The 19,161-nt window shown below is 36.3% G+C and overlaps 1 protein-coding gene across 1 annotated transcript in view; it reads left to right on the top strand.

Moving 5' to 3' along the window:
- Nucleotides 1-19,071, top strand: part of ctdspl2b (CTD (carboxy-terminal domain, RNA polymerase II, polypeptide A) small phosphatase like 2b) — a 76,990-nt gene extending 57,919 nt beyond the window's left edge. Inside the window, exons 5-13 of the mRNA XM_067441438.1 lie at nt 6,113-6,337; nt 7,941-8,034; nt 8,201-8,312; nt 8,398-8,484; nt 8,734-8,796; nt 8,947-9,026; nt 9,425-9,551; nt 15,453-15,548; nt 15,940-19,071. Of these exons, the coding sequence (XP_067297539.1) occupies nt 6,113-6,337; nt 7,941-8,034; nt 8,201-8,312; nt 8,398-8,484; nt 8,734-8,796; nt 8,947-9,026; nt 9,425-9,551; nt 15,453-15,548; nt 15,940-16,005 (950 nt within the window). The 3' untranslated portion in view covers nt 16,006-19,071. The remainder of the gene's footprint in view (nt 1-6,112; nt 6,338-7,940; nt 8,035-8,200; nt 8,313-8,397; nt 8,485-8,733; nt 8,797-8,946; nt 9,027-9,424; nt 9,552-15,452; nt 15,549-15,939) is intronic.
- Nucleotides 19,072-19,161: the final 90 nt, after the last annotated feature.

The raw sequence follows: 19,161 nt of genomic DNA, 5'->3' as shown, positions 1-19,161 counted from the left end.
TAGGCAGATTGGCGGAATCTGTTGAGTGGTTACTTTGTATTTCTGTCACACAAACCCATGTCTATTGACATTTTTGCAAAAGTGCTGTTCAGGAGAGAAACATTTGCATAAAAAGTCAATACTGAAATACATTTAAAAAAAAAAATTAATAAATTTTTTTTTTTAAATACATTTTTTTTTTAAATACATTTTGATTTAAATAATGAAATAATGGGTCCTGAGACATATTGTTCCCCTATCAGGGGGATGACTTGTCAAAATCGTGAAAGTGAACCACTATTGATTAGGGATGCACCGATATGCACATTTTGGCCGATAACTGATAAATCCTTATATTTTAAAGCCGATAATTGATATATTGGCCGCTATAGCTACATGCAAATTTTAATTAACTTTAAGAGCCTGATTACAAAAACAAAAGGCTCACCATTAAATCCACGTCTAAAACACTTCAACATGAATCAAATATTCATTACAGTAGCTTATTTGAACCAGTGTAAGATTCCTTAACTTTTCAAATTCATTTTACACTCCTATGACCAACTTACTTAAAGGTGCCCTATGTAGGATTTTTGCAGTAAAATATACAAAAACTACCAGGCCAGTGTTATTTATTTTGTTCAGTTGAGTTCTTACAATATCCCAAAGGTTTCCAACTATTTGTAAATTGTAAAAAATTGCTATTTTAAAGAGCATATTGCAGGTTACATTTTTTTTCAAGATGAATATATAACCTTGTATGAAAATGCCATATGAAAAGGTAATGCAGGACATGGGCACAAATTTTGTAGATAAAGTGACCGTTTCATTGCTGTTTGTAAAAAACACAGTTTTTTCAACATTGCCTCATATTTCGTCACGAGAGGGAGTCGTGTGCCAAGCTCTGCGTTGGCTCGGTGCAGAATCGGTTGGTATTTAGTTGTAATCAGGGTATTTTCTGTAGTTTCTCTTTTTCAATTTATCATTGTCATGGAAAATTGTGTCCAGCCTGTCAGGACAGAGTCCACAGGTTTCCTAAAAAAGCGCTTTACTGTTAGCCTAGAAATCTGGACGCACCCTAGCGGCAGCAAATCTAATCTGCCGCGAGTATCGTCTAGCAACTCTCAATACAGTTCTGAGCTGTAAAAACCAAACTCTGGTCAGGCCAATCACATCGTGTATAGAGTCGGTGGGGCTTAGCCAGGGCTGGACTGGGGCTAAAATTCGGCTCTGGCATACCCAGCGCATCCGGCCCATGAGTTCCCCGTGAATGTTTTTGCTGGGGTTGGGGCCTTAAATTGGCTTATATTAATAAAACTAGGACAAGGACAAATAATGATAGATATTATCGAATTTGCTGCAAATGCAGATAAACTTAATATTGCTTTTTTTGTCACACAGAAATGCCCTTGGCAGTAAAGCACTGATGATTTTGAGCTAGGATGCAGGAAAGTAGATTTACTGCTTTTAAATGCTGTCACTCTCGTGTCCTTCCAAACCTGCATGACTTCAGTGAAACACCAAAGATGTTTTGAAGAATGTTGGCACCCAACCCATTTTGGTTAGGCTACACTTTGAATATTGTATGAACAAAAAAACAGACTCAAATTATTTTATTTTATGCTACACAGAAATAAATTCATTTAGGTTTGGGATGACATTAGGGTGAGTAAATGATCACATTTTTTGGGTTGAACAATCATATTTTTCAAGAGTTAACACATCATGTAAGTAAGACACTGATATATATCTTTCATGAGACTATTAAATTTAATTAAATCTATTAAAAAAGTTAATACAACTTTTAAAGAGGAAAAAAAAGCTTTGTCCTTAATTCATGGGATCCAGACTTAAAGCTGTTTTATAGACTATAGTTTAACTGTAGGCCAGTGTCATTTAACTGTAAGATCAAGTTAGTCACAGCTAAAAACATAGACTGTAAAAACCTTGCTCCTCATTATATGGCTATATGGTTTCCAAAACTAACCTATATAAAACATATATAATAAACTATTATATTTGTAAGCAAAAAAAAAAAAACGTAAACACCCGTAGAAAATACGAAAACAGCCTCCATAAAAGTGATTTGTATTCTGCAATATTAATTTATGTAGCTAATATAGCAACATTTTTAATAAATGTTTCTTCCCAAACACCATATTTCTTTGTTGTTAGCTGCAGAGTAAGTTGTGGTTCTGCTAAAGTGAAGCGTTTGTGTGTATTGCCGTTTTCCACTTTACCTCGTCATGAACACATGCTCGCGGCTGTTTTCAGCTGATTCACCACAAAACTGTAATGTTTCCATATCACACGATTGTATAAAACAAAATAAGTCAAAGTGCTGTTCATAGAGCAGTATTTAAAAGCAGCGTACGTTCGTCAGCGGCGCTGCGTTTTGCGGATATTCGCCTTTGCGCGAACTATATATATATATATATATATATATATATATATATATATATATATATATATATATATATATATATATATAACATGCGCTCAAATAATAAATAAATAAATAGAAAAAAGCGCCTAATATGGAGGGGAGGTCTCTCGCGCTTCGGCTTGTCAATTCAGAAGACAAACCAATGGGCCGCTGTCGCTGCATGTTGTCAGGGGTACAAAAAAAAAAAATTTTTTTTTAAAAACACTATACCGGCCCCAAAGTGCGTCGGTCCACCGGGCAAATGCCCGGTATGCCAGATTACCAGTCCAGCCCTGGGCTTAGCATAAGTATGGCAGAGTTGCGTTTGCATGCTACTAGTAAACACAGAAGCTGGCGAATGGCGGTCTTTCGAATCAGCTTTGACTGTCAATCTGGAAGACTTGGGAGTTACGCTTTTCTCTGAGACAAGAACAAAGAACAGCACTGAAGTCATTCTTAAAAAGGTATGATGCGTTCGGAGTTTTGCCGGATACGGCGAATGTTTAATCTATCAACGAGCTCCGCTTCATGTTGCTCTGGTTGGTTGTAGCGCTATCCTATCGCGTGCAGAGGGAGTTTGAAAGACAACCGTTTATCCCGCCCCTCGGATTGAGCCCTGTCTATGGTGAGTTTCCAGACCAAACATCTTGATGTGGGTCTGGCTTGTCAGGCTACTTTACAATGTCATTAATTAACTCAAATGCATACTATATGAGATTATATACACAGAATAAATATAATATTAGAATTTACCGAGGTTATCAAAACCGAGGTATGTATTGAACCGTGGACTAACTGTATTGTTGCATCTCTAGTTGCCACTATATCGTGCATCCCTACTATTGATGACGTGTATGATAAAACTGTTTTTGTGCATCTCACTCATGTACAACAAGCAGAGATAATGTATATATAATTTATGCTGGACAAGTGCTGTTATGTGCTGATGCTTTGAAATCAGAACTAAAGGTTAAAAAAATCAATATATAAATATGAGACGAACACCTTCTGTGTGGTTGTTAACAAGCAACGGGGGTAAACGGCTACTGCTGTGATGCTAGCACACTGTGGTTCAGACCCAAATAATAAAACAAGAACACAGTCCTGCAGGGGCAAGGAGAGCGAGGAGCATTTGAACTGCATTTTGGACAGGGAATAAAACCCAAGTGTTAAAGCACCCAAAGTCTTCAGCTCAAGCAGTGTTAAAGCACCCAAAGTCTTCAGCTCAAGCAGGGTAGTGGGGCTGCTATTTTGAATACTGTGAACGTAACTGCTAGTTACTAGGCAACTTTACATCATATCATGCCAAAATCATTTAAAATTCAGTTGGCCACTAGGGCTCACACAATTTCAAAATCACTGGTAGCCCTTCGGGCAGGCATTCTTCAGCTTTTGGTAGTCAGAAATTATTTTAACTTTTTTTTTTTTATGTAGAGATTTGAATGGGAGTTAAAACATTAATCAAAACCATTTTCAAAAATGGATTTGGTTCTACCTGAACATACATTTCTATGAATTTATGTCTTGACCTTTCTTTTTGCTTGTGTAGAACTGAAACCAACTTAACCAACTTAAATGTATGCGCCTTTTAACATGTTAACATGCATGCACGGACGGACGTACACACACACAGCTACTTTTGCAGTTTTCTTCACTGTAGGCTTATAGGCTTTATTAATTTATTATCATATACATAGTGCTTCACAGCCAATAAATATCACATACCCAACACTTGATTTGTCCTGTTAAACTACTTTACTTAAATGTTCCCACCATACTTTACTTTCCTTCATTTTGTTTATTTGGTAAATTCTGGAAATTTGTACCTGAAGAAGAAAAAAAATGTTTTAAACATGTTCATTTTTTTCAGTCATTATGTAGTTAGTTAGTGTATATTTGTAGTTAAAACTGTTCGGCAATATCTCATGTAGGGTTTTTCCTTTGTGCTTTATATACTGTTCACAGTGCTCTAGGAGTATGTTTTCTTTGATTTGTTTTCACTGAAGAGAGACTGGTTTTGAAAACGAAAGTAAAAGTGACATTCGTTACATTTACAGTGAAATGAGAGTTCTGTGTCTTTAAAGGTCCCATGGCATGACATTTTTATTTTATGAGGTTTTTCAACATTAATATGAGTTCCCCTAGCCTAAATGTTGTTCCCAAGTGGCTAGAAATGTTGATCAGTGTAAACCGAGTTCTAGCGGTCTTTCTCTGCCTTTGAGAGAATGAGCCCAGGCGAGCTGATCTTGAATTCTCCTGTTATGATGTCATAACAGGAAAGGTTTCCTCCCCTTCCTCTGCTTTGCCCGCCCAGAGAATTAGTAGACAATGGATTCGGTTTATCAGTTGCGATGTCAGCAGCACAGGCTTTACCATATGGATTCAACAGCGCCGACACAAACAGTGAGTAACAGTGTTCATTAATGCCTGATCTGGGATCAGTGAGTTCTGATGTGTAGCTAATTATTCAAGTTCACACAGACTTTCTTTCTAAATCGTTTAATACTGTCAGTCCCGCACGCCGCTGGCCGTCTTGATGCATCAGTGAATCAAACCAGTGACTAAAACGATCAACTTTACATCGTTTCTGTTAGTAGCATTAAAAAAAAAATCTTTTATTTAAATTTTTAAACTACAGAGAGCAATCAAAGAACACTCTTTATAATGTTCGGATCTGTCAATTAAACGTTTATCTGCAGTGCACACTTGCCCAAACTGCCGTTTGTATGACGCTGCTCATTATGCTCAACAGAAGCTCTTACTGTATCCATGTTGATTTGGTGTTTGTAGTTAGTTGTGGTGAAAGCATTTTGTGAGAGAAATAACGTTGCATAGTTCACTCGTGTTTATTCAGAGCTCTCAGTTACAAACAAAATAGACTTGTGCTCTCAAAAACTTGGTACAATAACACTTCCTCAGCAATTTTCCCCAGCTCCGTCTCCCTCTCTTGGCTAGCAGCGCTGTAGCTGCTCTGCTCGCACCTGACTAAACCACGCCCCCTCCGCACGTAATCTCATTTCAAATGCAAGATGTCAGGCAATCACAACAGTGGGTGTTTTTACTGAAGACTCGTAGCAGACACGCCCCTTGAAACAGAGCATTCAAACCATAGGTCTTATATCAGTATAGAAAAAAAATGCCTTTTATTTCTAAATGATGACATTTTTTTGATGTAAAAACCATACTATCAATATAAGTGTTATATTATAAAAGGGAAACATTATAAAATAATAAAACAATCCATGCCATGGGACCTTTAATAAAATCAACAAATTACTTATCTCTTATCCACCTGCAATTCATTACAATATTATGTTTTATTATTTGGTCCGCCTGACCCGTGGATATAACCGCAATCCACTCATCTCATCGGGCATCAGGCTAGCGATTTTGAGCCCTGGCCACATACCCTTCATACAAATCAATGTTTGGTACATTTTCACATTAGGATTACTATTAAGAATAATAATAGGCAATGTCAAAAGCTTATTTTGGATTCCTGTTGAAGTTTATTTTAATGATTGAGTTAAAAAAAACACCTAAAAAATCTTAATCTAAATCATAACTTAATGCAGAATAATTATGAATCTCCTAACCCAGCATGTTTTCCTCTCTCCTTTCTTTCTTTGTTTCTTTCTCTCTCTCTCTCTCTCTCTCTCTCTCTCTCTCTCTCTCTCTCTCTCTCTCTCTCTCTCTTCATCATGTTAGCCTCGGATTCTCCAGGTCAGGCAGTGGAGGCGGAAGAGATTGTGAAGCAACTAGAAATGGAGCAAGTAGAAGAGATGCCCACCAGTACAGCCACATCTAGAGAGCCCCTAAGTGTCCCTCTCTATACCAGTGCCATGCCATCTGCCTTTAGACCTCCATCCTCCACTCACACTCCTCCAGAGGAGAGTGAAAACACCCCCCACTCGGACCTGCCTCCTCTTACAGGTATAAAATACATGACATTTGCTTGACTTCTCTGTTGGTGAATTATTCTTTCAGGCTATAACACGTACTTTACCGTTCAAAAGTTTTGGTCCCACCATTTTTAAAATTGATTTACAAGTTTTTCTTTTAAAGATCATGTGGCACTGAAGACTGATGATGCTGGATATTCAGCTTATGTTTTAAAATATATTAAAATGGAAAACATTTTGTAATAATATTTTACAATATGAATGTATAATTTTTCTTACTGTTTTTTTATCAAATAAATGCGGTCTTGGTGAACATAAGAGACCCATTTCAAAACTATTAAAAAATGTCCATCCCCTAACTTTTTAACAGTGGTGTATATTTACACAGGCAAGAATACACTCACCTAAAGGATTATTAGGAACACCTGTTCAATTTCTCATTAATGCAATTATCTAATCAATCAATCACATGGCAGTTGCTACAATGCATTTAGGGGTGTGGTCCTGGTCAAGACAATCTCCTGAACTCCAAACTGAATGTCAGAATGGTAAAGAAAGGTGATTTAAGCAATTTTGAGCGGGGCATGGTTGTTGGTGCCAGGCGGGCTGGTCTGAGTATTTCACAATCTGCTCAGTTACTGGGATTTTCACACACAACCATTTCTAGGGTTTACAAAGAGTTTACAAAGAAAACATCCAGTATGCGGCAGTCCTGTGGGCGAAAATGCCTTGTTGATGTTAGAGGTCAGAGGAGAATGGGCCGACTGATTCAAGCTGATAGAAGAGCAACTTTGACTGAAATAACCACTCGTTACAACCGAGGTATGCAGCAAAGCATTTATGAAGCCACAACACACACAACCTAGAGGAGGAGGGGCTACAACAGCAGCAGAACCCACCGGGTACCACTCATCTCCACTACAAATAGGAAAAAGAGGCTACAATTTGCACAAGCTCACCAAAATTGGACCATTTAAGACTCTGAGTCTTGATTTCTGTTGGGACATTCAGATGGTAGAGTCAGAATTTGGCGTAAACAGAATGAGAACATGGATCCATCATGCCTTGTTACCACTGTGCTGGCTGGTGGTGGTGGTGGTGTAAGGGTGTGGGGGATGTTTTCTTGGCACACTTTAGGCCCCTTAGTGCCAAATGGCCATCGTTAAAATGCCACGGCCTACTTGAGCATTGTTTCTGACCATGTCCATCTCTTTATAACTACCATGTACCCATCCTCTGATGGCTACTTCCAGCAGGAAAATGCACCATGTCACAAAGCTTGAATCATTTCAAATTGGTTTTTGAATATGATAATGAGTTCACTGTACTAAAATGGCCCCCACAGTCACCAGATCTCAACCCAATAGAGCATCTTTGGGATGTGGTAGAACGGGAGCTTCGTGTCCTGGATGTGTATCCCACAAATCTCCACCAACTGCAAGATGCTATCCTATCAATATGGGCCAATATTTCTAAATAATGCTTTCAGCACCTTGTTGAATCAATGCCACGTAGAATTAAGGCAGTTCTGAAGGCGAAAGGGGGTCAAACAGAGTATTAGTATGATGTTCCCAATAATCCTTTTAACATAGTGTATATTAACACTGTGTTTTCTTTGTACTGTTTTATCTCAGCTCCTGGCTCTCCTGCAACAGTAGGGTATGTGGACACCTCTATTACTGTCCCTGCTGAAGGATCATATGAGGAGGAGTGGGAAGTGTTTGACCCGTGAGTTCAACTTTACTGAATACCTGTGCTTTGTGCTCAGAGCTTCACAATAAGCGCTTTTTTCTGTTGGTTTGGATGAGCTATTACAGATTTCTCTGAAACAATTCTCTTAAGTATTTTCACTAGGCTTTTTCTGTGCAGACATTTATGTTGACATATTTTTCAGGTATTTTTTCATCAAACATGTACCTCCACTGACAGAAGAGCAGCTAACTCGCAAACCCGCACTCCCTCTGAAGACTCGCAGCACTCCTGAGTTCTCCCTGGTGCTTGACCTGGTCAGTCTTAAACCACAGGAAAACAGCTCCTATTACAAGGGACACATTTTGGAATAAATTCTTATTAATTGTTTTCATTCTACAGGATGAAACCCTTGTCCATTGTAGCTTGAATGAGCTGGATGATGCAGCACTAACCTTTCCTGTCCTCTTCCAAGATGTCATATACCAGGTAATAAAATCCAAGCTGTCTTTGTTTTAACACATGTTTTGTTAGTAACGTACCACTAGAGGGCTCTATAGATCCATTTTAAGAAACTAACTGACTAGGAGTCTATTGTCTCAAGCAATTGTGTAATGTTGAGTGATATGAAATTTGTGAAACTTTGTCAGTTTTTTTCTTTTCTTTTTTTTTTCTTGTTTTTAGGGGGCTAAAGCCCTTTGTTTTAGGGGCTAAATTCTAATTCACAATTTCTATTAGGTTTATGTGCGCTTGAGGCCATTTTTCAGAGAGTTCCTTGAACGCATGTCTCAGATTTATGAGGTAAGCCATCATCCATTTTACTTAACATAACCTCATTCCTTTCTCCAAATAAATTATAATATTACATGGACAATTTTTACCCTTGCTTAAGTTAACATCTGTTCCTCATAATGGTATGAAATTGTTCCATTGTTTACTTTGTTTTACTAGATCATTCTCTTCACTGCCTCTAAGAAAGTTTATGCAGACAAGTTGCTGAACATTCTCGATCCGAGGAAACAGCTGGTGCGGTCTGTGGACTTCTTTTTATTTTTTCTTTATTTTAATCATTTTGAACACTCCTCTTGTGACACTGTTACAAGTAAAACCTAGTTGATTGCTTCTTTTCCTTTTAAAAATGTCAGATTTTGTCATAAGAGTAAATGTAAATTTTGGCTGGGTGTCAGTTGTTGAGTAGCCCTGCCAGGCATTAAGTAGCCTTGGTCATTGCTGTGCAGCATTTCTCTGTAAGGTTTGGTTACAATGAGGGATTTAGGGATTGCAGTAGATGGAGATCCTTGGTCTCTGGCATATGTAAACTCCACACCATCCTCAGGTGTCAACCCTTTGCTTCAAATGCATTATTGATTCAAGCCCTGGAGATTTATTTCATTCGTTTCTATGTGTGTGTGTTTCCAACATGTTCTAGGCACCGATTATTTCGTGAGCACTGTGTCTGTGTGCAAGGAAACTACATTAAGGATCTGAATATCCTTGGACGGGATCTGTCCAAAACTATAATTATTGATAACTCACCGCAAGCCTTTGCTTATCAGGTGAGCGGACCAAGTTTCATCCTTACTTTCAGATTCCCTGTTCATATTGGTTTATTATATATATATACCCAATGTTATAACAAGTACTGAGAAAAAAAGTAGTTATATGTATGGAAAATTTTAGTTTGTAACATATTAAAGGTGCCCTAGAATGAAAAATTGAATTAACCATGGCATAGTTGAATAACAAGAGCTCAGTACATGGACATCACACAATGAGTCTCAAACACCATTATTTCCTCCTTCATATTTAAATCTTGTTTGTGAAAAACACCACGGAACAAGCGATTTTCAGGCGAATGCCAACTGTGACGCAATTGCTGGGGATCATTAATATGTACGCCCCCAACATTTGTATACAGCAATGCATGCGTCATGCAAGGATACCGAAAATGCCAGATCGTGGAAACAGATGTCATGTTCCAGGCTGTGCAGGGCACATGGGGACTTTTCTTACCTATTTGTGCGCTAACATTACCCAGTTCGCTGTTTGGAGTTTGTGATTTAAAGCAGTGTTCATTTTGGCAACCATTTTTGATTTAGTCTAAGTCTTCATCTTCAGACAAAAATGCTTATTAGTCTTATTAGTTGACTAAAAGTCATGGCATTTTTGTCAAGTTTTAGTCATTACTTTTAGTCAAACTGCTATTACCAACATTAATTTAGGTAACTTTATATATATAGTCTTTTGAATGTTTATTATAATTTTTCTCTATTTAGACCAATTTCATTTAAGCTTATGAGAAATTTAAATTTAGGTAACAAGACTCTATTAACATTACACTCTTAGTAGTAGTACTTGTGCAATGCTAAATATCCCTTTTCCTTAGTTAGATAGCCTATATGCTGCGCTGTCCGCTAATTTCTAAGGTAGGATACATGAAGGATAGATAAAAATATTATAGTTCAAGTATCAAGAAAAACAAACTTTGTTTTTGCTTTTGGCGGTTGTGGAAAAACAACATTTACTTGAAACTTCAATAAGCTTAAAATAAAAGTGCAATAAACAACATTCTGACGGCCCTGACTCAGGTCACCTGATAGCATACTTAAAACTCTCTCAGCAAATGCCCAGCGAGAAGGTCTTGGGCAAGGGGTTTTAGAGCTCATGTGCACAAAGCTTTCTGAGCTTTATACTGTTTAAATAAAATGCATATAAAACAAATTGGAAGAAAACCTGATATATTACTTTTGAAATAGTTTTGATAATTTATTATTACATTAGTGTTAGTATTAATATTATTACACTGAGACGTATCTAAATTCTACTGTAACAGTAATATATTTGTCAAGACAAACAGGACTTTTATTTTGATGTGTTGCTGTGAATACCTTTGAGTTTCTTTGTGTTTATGATATGAGGTAGTTTTTCTCAAATTAAATGGTAAAATGCTGATGAAGTGACTCAGAGCGGCTCTGGAGATGATGGACATGCGTTTATGTCCTCATGGAAATACGTGACCCTAACACGCAGTTCTCTGTGTGTGTGTGTGTGTGTGTCCTAAATATAAACAGCTGTTCGCGCCATTCATTCAAACAAAGACAAGCAGAAATCGTATTTTTGCTGTTTACTATTCACAGGCACTAGTCTAAATGACCAGATGCCTTCTCATGAACCAACAATAGTTCGAGTTTTGGTTGGCTAGAGACTACCTGTACCTGTGACGTTAGCTATCGTTGCGGCTTCCTGAGAGACACACATTTTTGAAAGACAGCATAGGAAGAGATAATGCATTTTTTAATGTCCGATATTCCTCAAATATCATTCTAGTCCCGTCTCGTTAACAAGAAATGGCATACGTATCGTCATAGTTTTTATTTTCAGATGTTAGTTTAGCTTGTCAAATGTCTCATTTTCGTCACAGAAAAAGTGGGCTTTGACAAATATTTTTCATCATCATCTTCGTTAACAAAATTATCACGGATTCAAAGTGAAGAAGCTATCATTGTAAAATCAAACGGTGATGAATTACAGTGATTCAAATTTTTAAATGCTAAAAATAAAGTTGTGACTGCTGACGATATAAGTTAAAGTGTAAAGTTAATGTTATATGCTAGTTCACATGTAGGCTGATGTTATAGTACTGACGTTACGTTTTGCAGGTCTTACTGAGAATAAAGACTACACTTGGCTCTCAAAAGCGTCAATTTCCCATCTCAAAACAATTGGTTGTTCCTCAAAATCTTTATCTACGTCAGAAACGGGATCAAACATAAGGTTGGATGCATAATCTCTCCATGATTGACAGTATACGGTAGATGTGTTTCTGTCACTGAACTAAGCCGCGCAGTGAAACGTCCTATCAGAGCAGAACTCTACATTAATATTCATGACCCTTCCAAATAAGGCAAAAACAGACCATTACCTCCTAGGGACAATTTCTGGGGTTGTAAATGGACCTGTAAAACAGTATCTGGACAATTTTAACCCTTAACCCCTTAAGTGTCACCCCCCTTTTTGAAAATATACATGAAAATTCACTATCCAAACTTAAATGGTTGCAATTCAAGAATGCTTTGGAATATAGACATAAGTTTGGTCTCATTTTAAAGAAGACAGTCAGCAGAGTATTGCTCAAGTGAAATCACTTCAAAAAAATTAAGTTTATAAAAGTTATGGAAGTTTAAATGTACTGTAAATCAAATATACTGTACTAGATATTTAATATTTAATATAAAATATATATGTTACAAAATAATGTGGACTCTAAAATTACTATCAAATCAAAGCCATATGTCTAATCAATTTGTGTTCCAAATTTGAAGTTGATATCACAAAAATTGAAGTTCCCATGAGATTTTTTTTAGGCGTTGTACCACAAATAGCCACCGGGTGTCATTTAAATTCCATTGATTTTTTTAAATGCAATTTCCTGTGTCAAATGTATATATTTTTGTGTAAATATCACAAAACAGTTTGCAGATATAGATCCGTGAGACTAAGACCTTTCCGACGATATGCGTTTTGTCAAGATTAGAAAAGGTTTTTATTATAAATTAAATAAATATGTTAAATAAATATGAAACATGACAACGCCACTTGGGGAGGAGCCCGCTAGAATAATTTAGAGCACCGTTTCCATGGTAACGCAAGGTCCGATTTCAAATCGGGTTGCACAGGATGAATCTTGACTTCGTAAGCTTTCGAATGATATATAGTTTGTCAACATTAGATCAGGACAAATATAGGATATATTGTTTTAAACATGAAGTGGCAAATGGGCCCACCGGTGGGCCAGTGACACTTAAGGGGTTAAATAAGTCACATACCCTATATCTAGATATCGAAGAACAATTTAAAATATTGTTTCAACTTGGTCACTAGGTCACCTTTAACCCCTTGCCTGTCACCCCCTGATTTGGCTAATGGAGTATTTAGACAAGTATGTCTAAATGCTCCATTGCCAAATCAGGGGGTGACAGGCAAGGGGTTTTGACTCATAGTAAAAAGATTGCTCATATGTTATTCTGAATATACGCATAACCAATATATATTTAGAAATCCAACACTTGAGAGTTTACAGCTGAATACTCTCAGAATTATTTAGACATTTATTTATTTAGAGATATATAGGCTAAAACATAAAAATAAAAAATGTAAATATTTTACATATTTTACTTCATGTATAAAAATATTATGTGAATGTAGTATAACGACTTATAACTACAACTAAATTGAAGGCAAAAATTGAAGTGTGGTCATGCTTTATTTAAAATCTGAGGCTATGTCATGTCCAAAACTGAATTTTATGAAACATTTTCTAAGACCATATCTGGATTTTTGTTTTTAGATGCTTTTATCAAATAACTTTGTTGGCCTGAAGACATGTTTGCAGTCTTTTGTCTAATTTCTGTGTCGACGATCGTTTCACACTCTTGAATGGTTGAGACGTAATCCTCATTATTCTTTTGTTATGAATCTTTTTTTTTTTAACAGACATTATTCAAAATCCATTAAAACATGTATGCCTGCCTAGGTCTGTCACGATAAAAAAAATTGCTGGACAATATATATTGGCGAAGAAATAATTACGATAAACGATCATATTGTCGTTCTGAGTACATTTTCATCTAAAATAATGATAATGGGATAAAATGCAGGTACACCTTTTCAAAGATCAATAAACTTTAATTTCTAAAGACAATTTAACACTAAAAATGGAAAACATTTTAAATAACCACAATAAATGAACAAAACAACCAAAAACAATAAAAGCATGGACTCTCAGTCTGTTTAAAAAATGCATTTAAATAAGTACCAAAAACAATAAATAAAATGGATGAAAACTGCAACGGATGATTGTGTTTTAGGAGCATATTAGGGGCGGCACGGTTCACAAAACCCACAGTTCGGTTCGTATCACGGTTTTAGGGTCACGGTTTTCCGTTCTGTACGGTTCTTGTTGTTTTTTTTCTTTTAATCCAGAAATGTACTTCAGCATATGATATATGAATTATCCACAATTTAGGATACAGTATTAAAAAAAAAAGTTACATCATAGCCTAATCATGCACAAACTGAACTTGACCATCTCTGAGGAAAGTGATATTTTGATACAGCATGAGAGAAGACATTGATGACATACTTTACATTTATTTGGCAAAAAAAGGAGAATGTGTATTGCTATCTCTACAGGAACTTATGTGCCTTTTTAGCACACAAAGATTGAACTGAAGAATTAACTTGCGTTTATCAAACTTCAGTGTAGCTTTAAGCCTCGTTTAAACATGCGTCTGCTCGAGCGCAAGGGTGCACGCGGCAAAAATGACAACGACGTGGAGTGCGCAAGACCCCATTCGCTTGGCGTTGTGCACGTCAAATTTCGTTACTTTGCGTGTCTGTGGCTCCGCAACCAAAGAGCCACGAGTTCCAGACAAATCTGCTGGCCGAGAATAAAGTCTCATCACGCCACACCCGGTCTGCGCGTTGAGTATAAACACCTCAACAAACGCGCAGTCAACGAGAGAGACGAGGAAAACAAAAAAGCATGCAAATGGCAATTATCGCGGCCAGAAAAATTATCGAGCTCATTTTTTTAAATTTAGCTATTTAATTGATTTATCAACTATCGCGACAGGCCTATGCCTGCCTAAATGGCCATTAACAGTGCAGTATTTCATTTAGTAGTCCACATTATAGTCTTTCTAAAAAGGCAAAACAGGTGGTCCAACAGGTGAATCAGAGCTTCAGTTACCATCAAACTACATAACGCAATTTAAAATATTAAAATTACACCTTCATGCTTTGCCACTTTAGACCACCTTTGAGTGTTTGTATTAGTTTCCTGTCACGATATAATGGGGATTTAATTAATATCTAGCTTATGGCCTGTTAGCAGTCATAAAGTAAACATCCATTATTGATATAAAATAGCCGAAATCACATGAAAAATAACACAACCTTATTGCAAAGTTATTGTGTGTTTATTAGCTTCTTAGTTTGTGCATAGAAATGTAGAATAGGCTCGTTCTTCACAGAGCCAGAATGAGGACGTAAACACACAGGAGGAGAAACTGGGTTCAGAAACCGAATCCAGTCAAAAAGCCGAATATTCGGCCGAATCCGAACCCGAATCCTGGATTCGGTGCATCCCTAGTTTTAACGTGCATTGAATGTTGACATCAGTAATCTGAGGCCGTAAACAATCTTTGACTGGTAAGGTAATGATCTGGTTAATAGATCAATTATACTTTCAATAGATGGTATATTAAGTGTCAGCATCAACCCCCTACCCCTCCCTGAATGAAATTTGAAGTAGTCATTATGTTGTAATTTAGAAAGTACAGTGTTTAGGTGTGTAACTGAGCTCTTAGTTTACATTACCCAATATGTAAGTCCTTTAGGGAGATTCATGGGAAAATCCATGTAAATAAAATCACTAACCCATGTTTTACCCACAGCTCTCCAATGGGATCCCTATTGAGAGCTGGTTCATGGACAAGAATGACAACGAACTTCTGAAGCTGGTCCCTTTCTTGGAGAAACTGGTGGAATTGGTATGTTGTAATGTGTTCTTCACCTCTTAGACATCTTGAAGAGAATCTCATGAAATCTCTCATTAAACATTAAATAAGTAACATGCAAGTTTATTTTTTTCTCAAATAGTTCTCATTAGTGACTGCAATAACTGAACTGTCTTCATTTGCTTTAAATAAATTATTAGTCATATTAAGTTTCTTTTTAATCAAAAGTACAAAAATCACAAATGCCATGAATATTCACTGTTATTTCTGTTCTAAGTGTACCAGCCCTAGATGTGTTGTGAAAGTACTGATACATACAAAAAAGTTATTCTAAAAACTTTTTTTTTTTTTTTTTTTTTTTGTTGAAAATGTATGAATCTGTCTAAATACAAATTTGTACTTTTCCATTGTTTTCCATCCACAGAATGAGGACGTGCGGCCACATGTCCGTGAACGGTTTCGGCTGCATGACCTCCTACCCCCTGACTGAGTACACATAGTGGGACAGGACAGTAAAAAAAGACAACAAATGCAGATATACGTTTTGCATTACAACATCATTGCCATTACTCTTCAAATTAACTTTTTTTTTAAATTCCCCCAAATGTTTATTGCTATGATATCAAAACAAATGTCAAAAATTTTCACTCTTTTTGGCACTTTTGCCGTTTGTGCAGTCAGAGGGGTTTGAAGTTTCTTGTGTTGTCTCTTCGGTTGTTTCATCCAGTACTAAGTGAATGTGTAGCAGTCAGAAGAGAAGAAGAGTGTGTCTTTTGGTGCTCCAATGGGATTGGTTGACACTGTTGGGCTTTTGACCAATTTCATCAGGAATGGCCAGTAAGAAAAGCATACCGTCTGACAGAAGTTAGTTTCCTATGAGTGAATGTGTTTTTGTTTTTTATTATAAATTTCATTTGTCATTAATGCATTCCTCTCCATCTGTACGTTTACTTCAAATGAATGTTTTCTCAGCTCCTGGCTTTTGTTGTTTGCCAAAATGTGTTCGTTTCTCAGAGCATGGTCTGGCTGAATATTGTTCTGTTCTTGAATTGGGTGTTTTTACAGCTCAAGTGGGATTGTTTGTTTTTATGTGGTGTGAATGAGAATGGTTTAAACCAGAGTGATGGCTGTTTCATAAAGGATTAGCAGTGACTTAATTCTTAAATTGTTTAAATAATAATAAGTAAATTTCCTACCAATGCATTAGAGCTCTGCAGCTTCTTGCTATTGTCTCTCCACAGATATTAATAAGAGCTAACAACATATTACTTGTTAATTAGTAGCATCTCAAAATGGTATTCATCAGCTACTGTTTTATAACATTTAAAAAAAAAAAACTAAATACTGTTTTGCTTCTTACTGTCATTTAGCCTGTGTATTTTTTTATATTTTAGTAGTTTTTTTTCTTTTTATATATCACCCTTAATTTTTAGTGATAAATTACAAGCAAGTATTTTCATGTTAAAATTTGAAATTAATGTAGCATTACCCAGAGCTAATCTATTTAAACTGACCTGCAAGGGGGAAGATTGAGGGCTGCAGCCTGGTAGAGCCCTGTTTATAGCACCAGCATAACAGCCAGTCTCATCGCTGTGGTTTAAACCTTACTGCCTGACGTTCTGGCTTTTCTTTTATACTAGGATTCTGTGGGGTGGGTGTGGGGTTTAGCTGTCAAGAAGTATTGTGTGATGTAAGCTTGATGAATGAGTGTGCATCGCTGTCTGAGGAGAAAGGGATAATTATTCTGCAAAATGTTTTTTCATCCTCTTGATCCTTCTCATATTGCTTTTTTTAATTCCATAGTTATAGGTGATGCTTCAAATTTGAGTAATACAGATTAAGAGTTGAAACTACAATAGTGCCATTCAGTGTTAGTGAAGCAGGGCCAGGCTTGTTGCGTTCCCACTTGCATTCTTTTTTTTTCTCCTCTTTTGATGGTTTTGTTTTGAAACTTTCTTCTCATACCACTGGTGCCATTTTATGCTTTGTTTAGTGTGCTGATTTCTGAAAAAGGGGTCATTCTTAGTAATAGACAATCACTGAATACATCATTTGTCTACATTAGATTGTGACCCTGTCATAGTTTTTTTTCTCCTGGAAATATAATTTTCATAACTTTTTTTGTATATAATTGAGGCCTTTTAGTTGTTGTTTTTTTTAAATCAAAAACATCTTGTATGCAGTAAAGAAATTATGTAGTGTTTTTTTTATGAATTTTAAAATTGTAGCTATAAAAATGAATTGCAAATGTATTCATGCTGTAATTCTAAATATCCTGTGGTACTTCCCAATTAGAGGAGAGAGGGAGGACAAAAAGGTGTGATCCCAAGGATCCTGCTCTACTGACGTTTTTTTGACACAAGCCACGTACACAGTATTTTTCTCATAGCATAGACTGATTTGGTAATGGCTACATTTTTGAAAATGGTTAAACAGTTACATTGTGTGTGTGTGTGTGTGTGTGTGTGTGTGTGTGTGTGTGTGTGTGTGTGTGTGTGTGTGTGTGTGTGTGTGTGTGTGTGTGTGTGTGTGTGTGTGTGTGTGTGTGTGTGTGTGTGTGTGTGTGTGTGTGTGTGTGTGTGTGTGTGTCAACTATTCCTTCTCCCTACGTTGATGCAAAATAGTTGAATGATGCTGATAGTCCTGAATAGCTTAGATGTTGGGAGGAGGCGGTTTGCATCTATCGTTAGGCTCTGGCACTTTCTTACAAAGAAAATTATTTTGTATGATTGTCGAAAAGCAGTAGTGAAATAAGTGTAACATGATGCAGAGGTTTGTTTCATATGTACAACCAGTTCATTGTAATGTTCATTACTTTTGTACAAAGCATATTGTACTAATTGTGCATATTGTGCATATTGCAGCTTCATGAAAAAAAAGTTAAAGGAAAATCTTTTTGTATTTTTGATTATTTGTATTCCAAAAGGCATGTCATATCTATTTTTCAAAATGTATTCATTTTCAAATGTATCAATGCAGATCTATCTTGTCATCAGTGTTCCCCCCCCGGTCTTACTGTATCTTTGTATGTAGTTGGCACAATCACTGAACATTCTCCGCATGTAAAAAGCCTGCTATGTGAGAGTTGGGATTTTAATCAAGGCACTTTTTTTTGCAGATGAATGTTTCAGGTTTGTTTTCTTTTATACTCATCTTCAAAAGCCATATGGCTTGTGAATGTCCTTGAGCTGCATTGGATAAACACTCTCTAGGTCTAAATGTCATTTCCTGAAACTTGTTATTTAAGATTGTTCATATAATGGAATTTAAGTCTTTGGAAAATTGCATGCTCTTTTATTTTAATGTTATCTTATGTCAAAACATGTTAGATACTTACGAATGGATGGTTGTATTTCATGTCTTTTTCTGCTACTTTATTTTACCATCAAATGGTGTGTAATATCAAGGAGATTTTATGATTATGACTTGTATAAATTTTGTGTGACTCTGTCAACATAAATGGCATCTTATTGATGCAACCTCACAAAAGAACTGAAAGAATTTTTCAGATGCGAGCAGGTTAAGGTATAGATGAATATAAAAAGATCTAAATTGATGATCCCTGTATATTATTTTCATTCATTACACACAGACTGAAATATTTCAAATGTTTTTCTTTTAATTTTGGTGATTAAAACTGACAACT

This window comes from Pseudorasbora parva, chromosome 1, assembly GCF_024679245.1.
Source record: "Pseudorasbora parva isolate DD20220531a chromosome 1, ASM2467924v1, whole genome shotgun sequence".
In the NCBI taxonomy this organism is placed as follows: domain Eukaryota; kingdom Metazoa; phylum Chordata; class Actinopteri; order Cypriniformes; family Gobionidae; genus Pseudorasbora; species Pseudorasbora parva.
The sequence above is the reverse complement of the archived record's forward strand: the minus strand, read 5'-3'. Positions and strand labels throughout refer to the sequence as shown.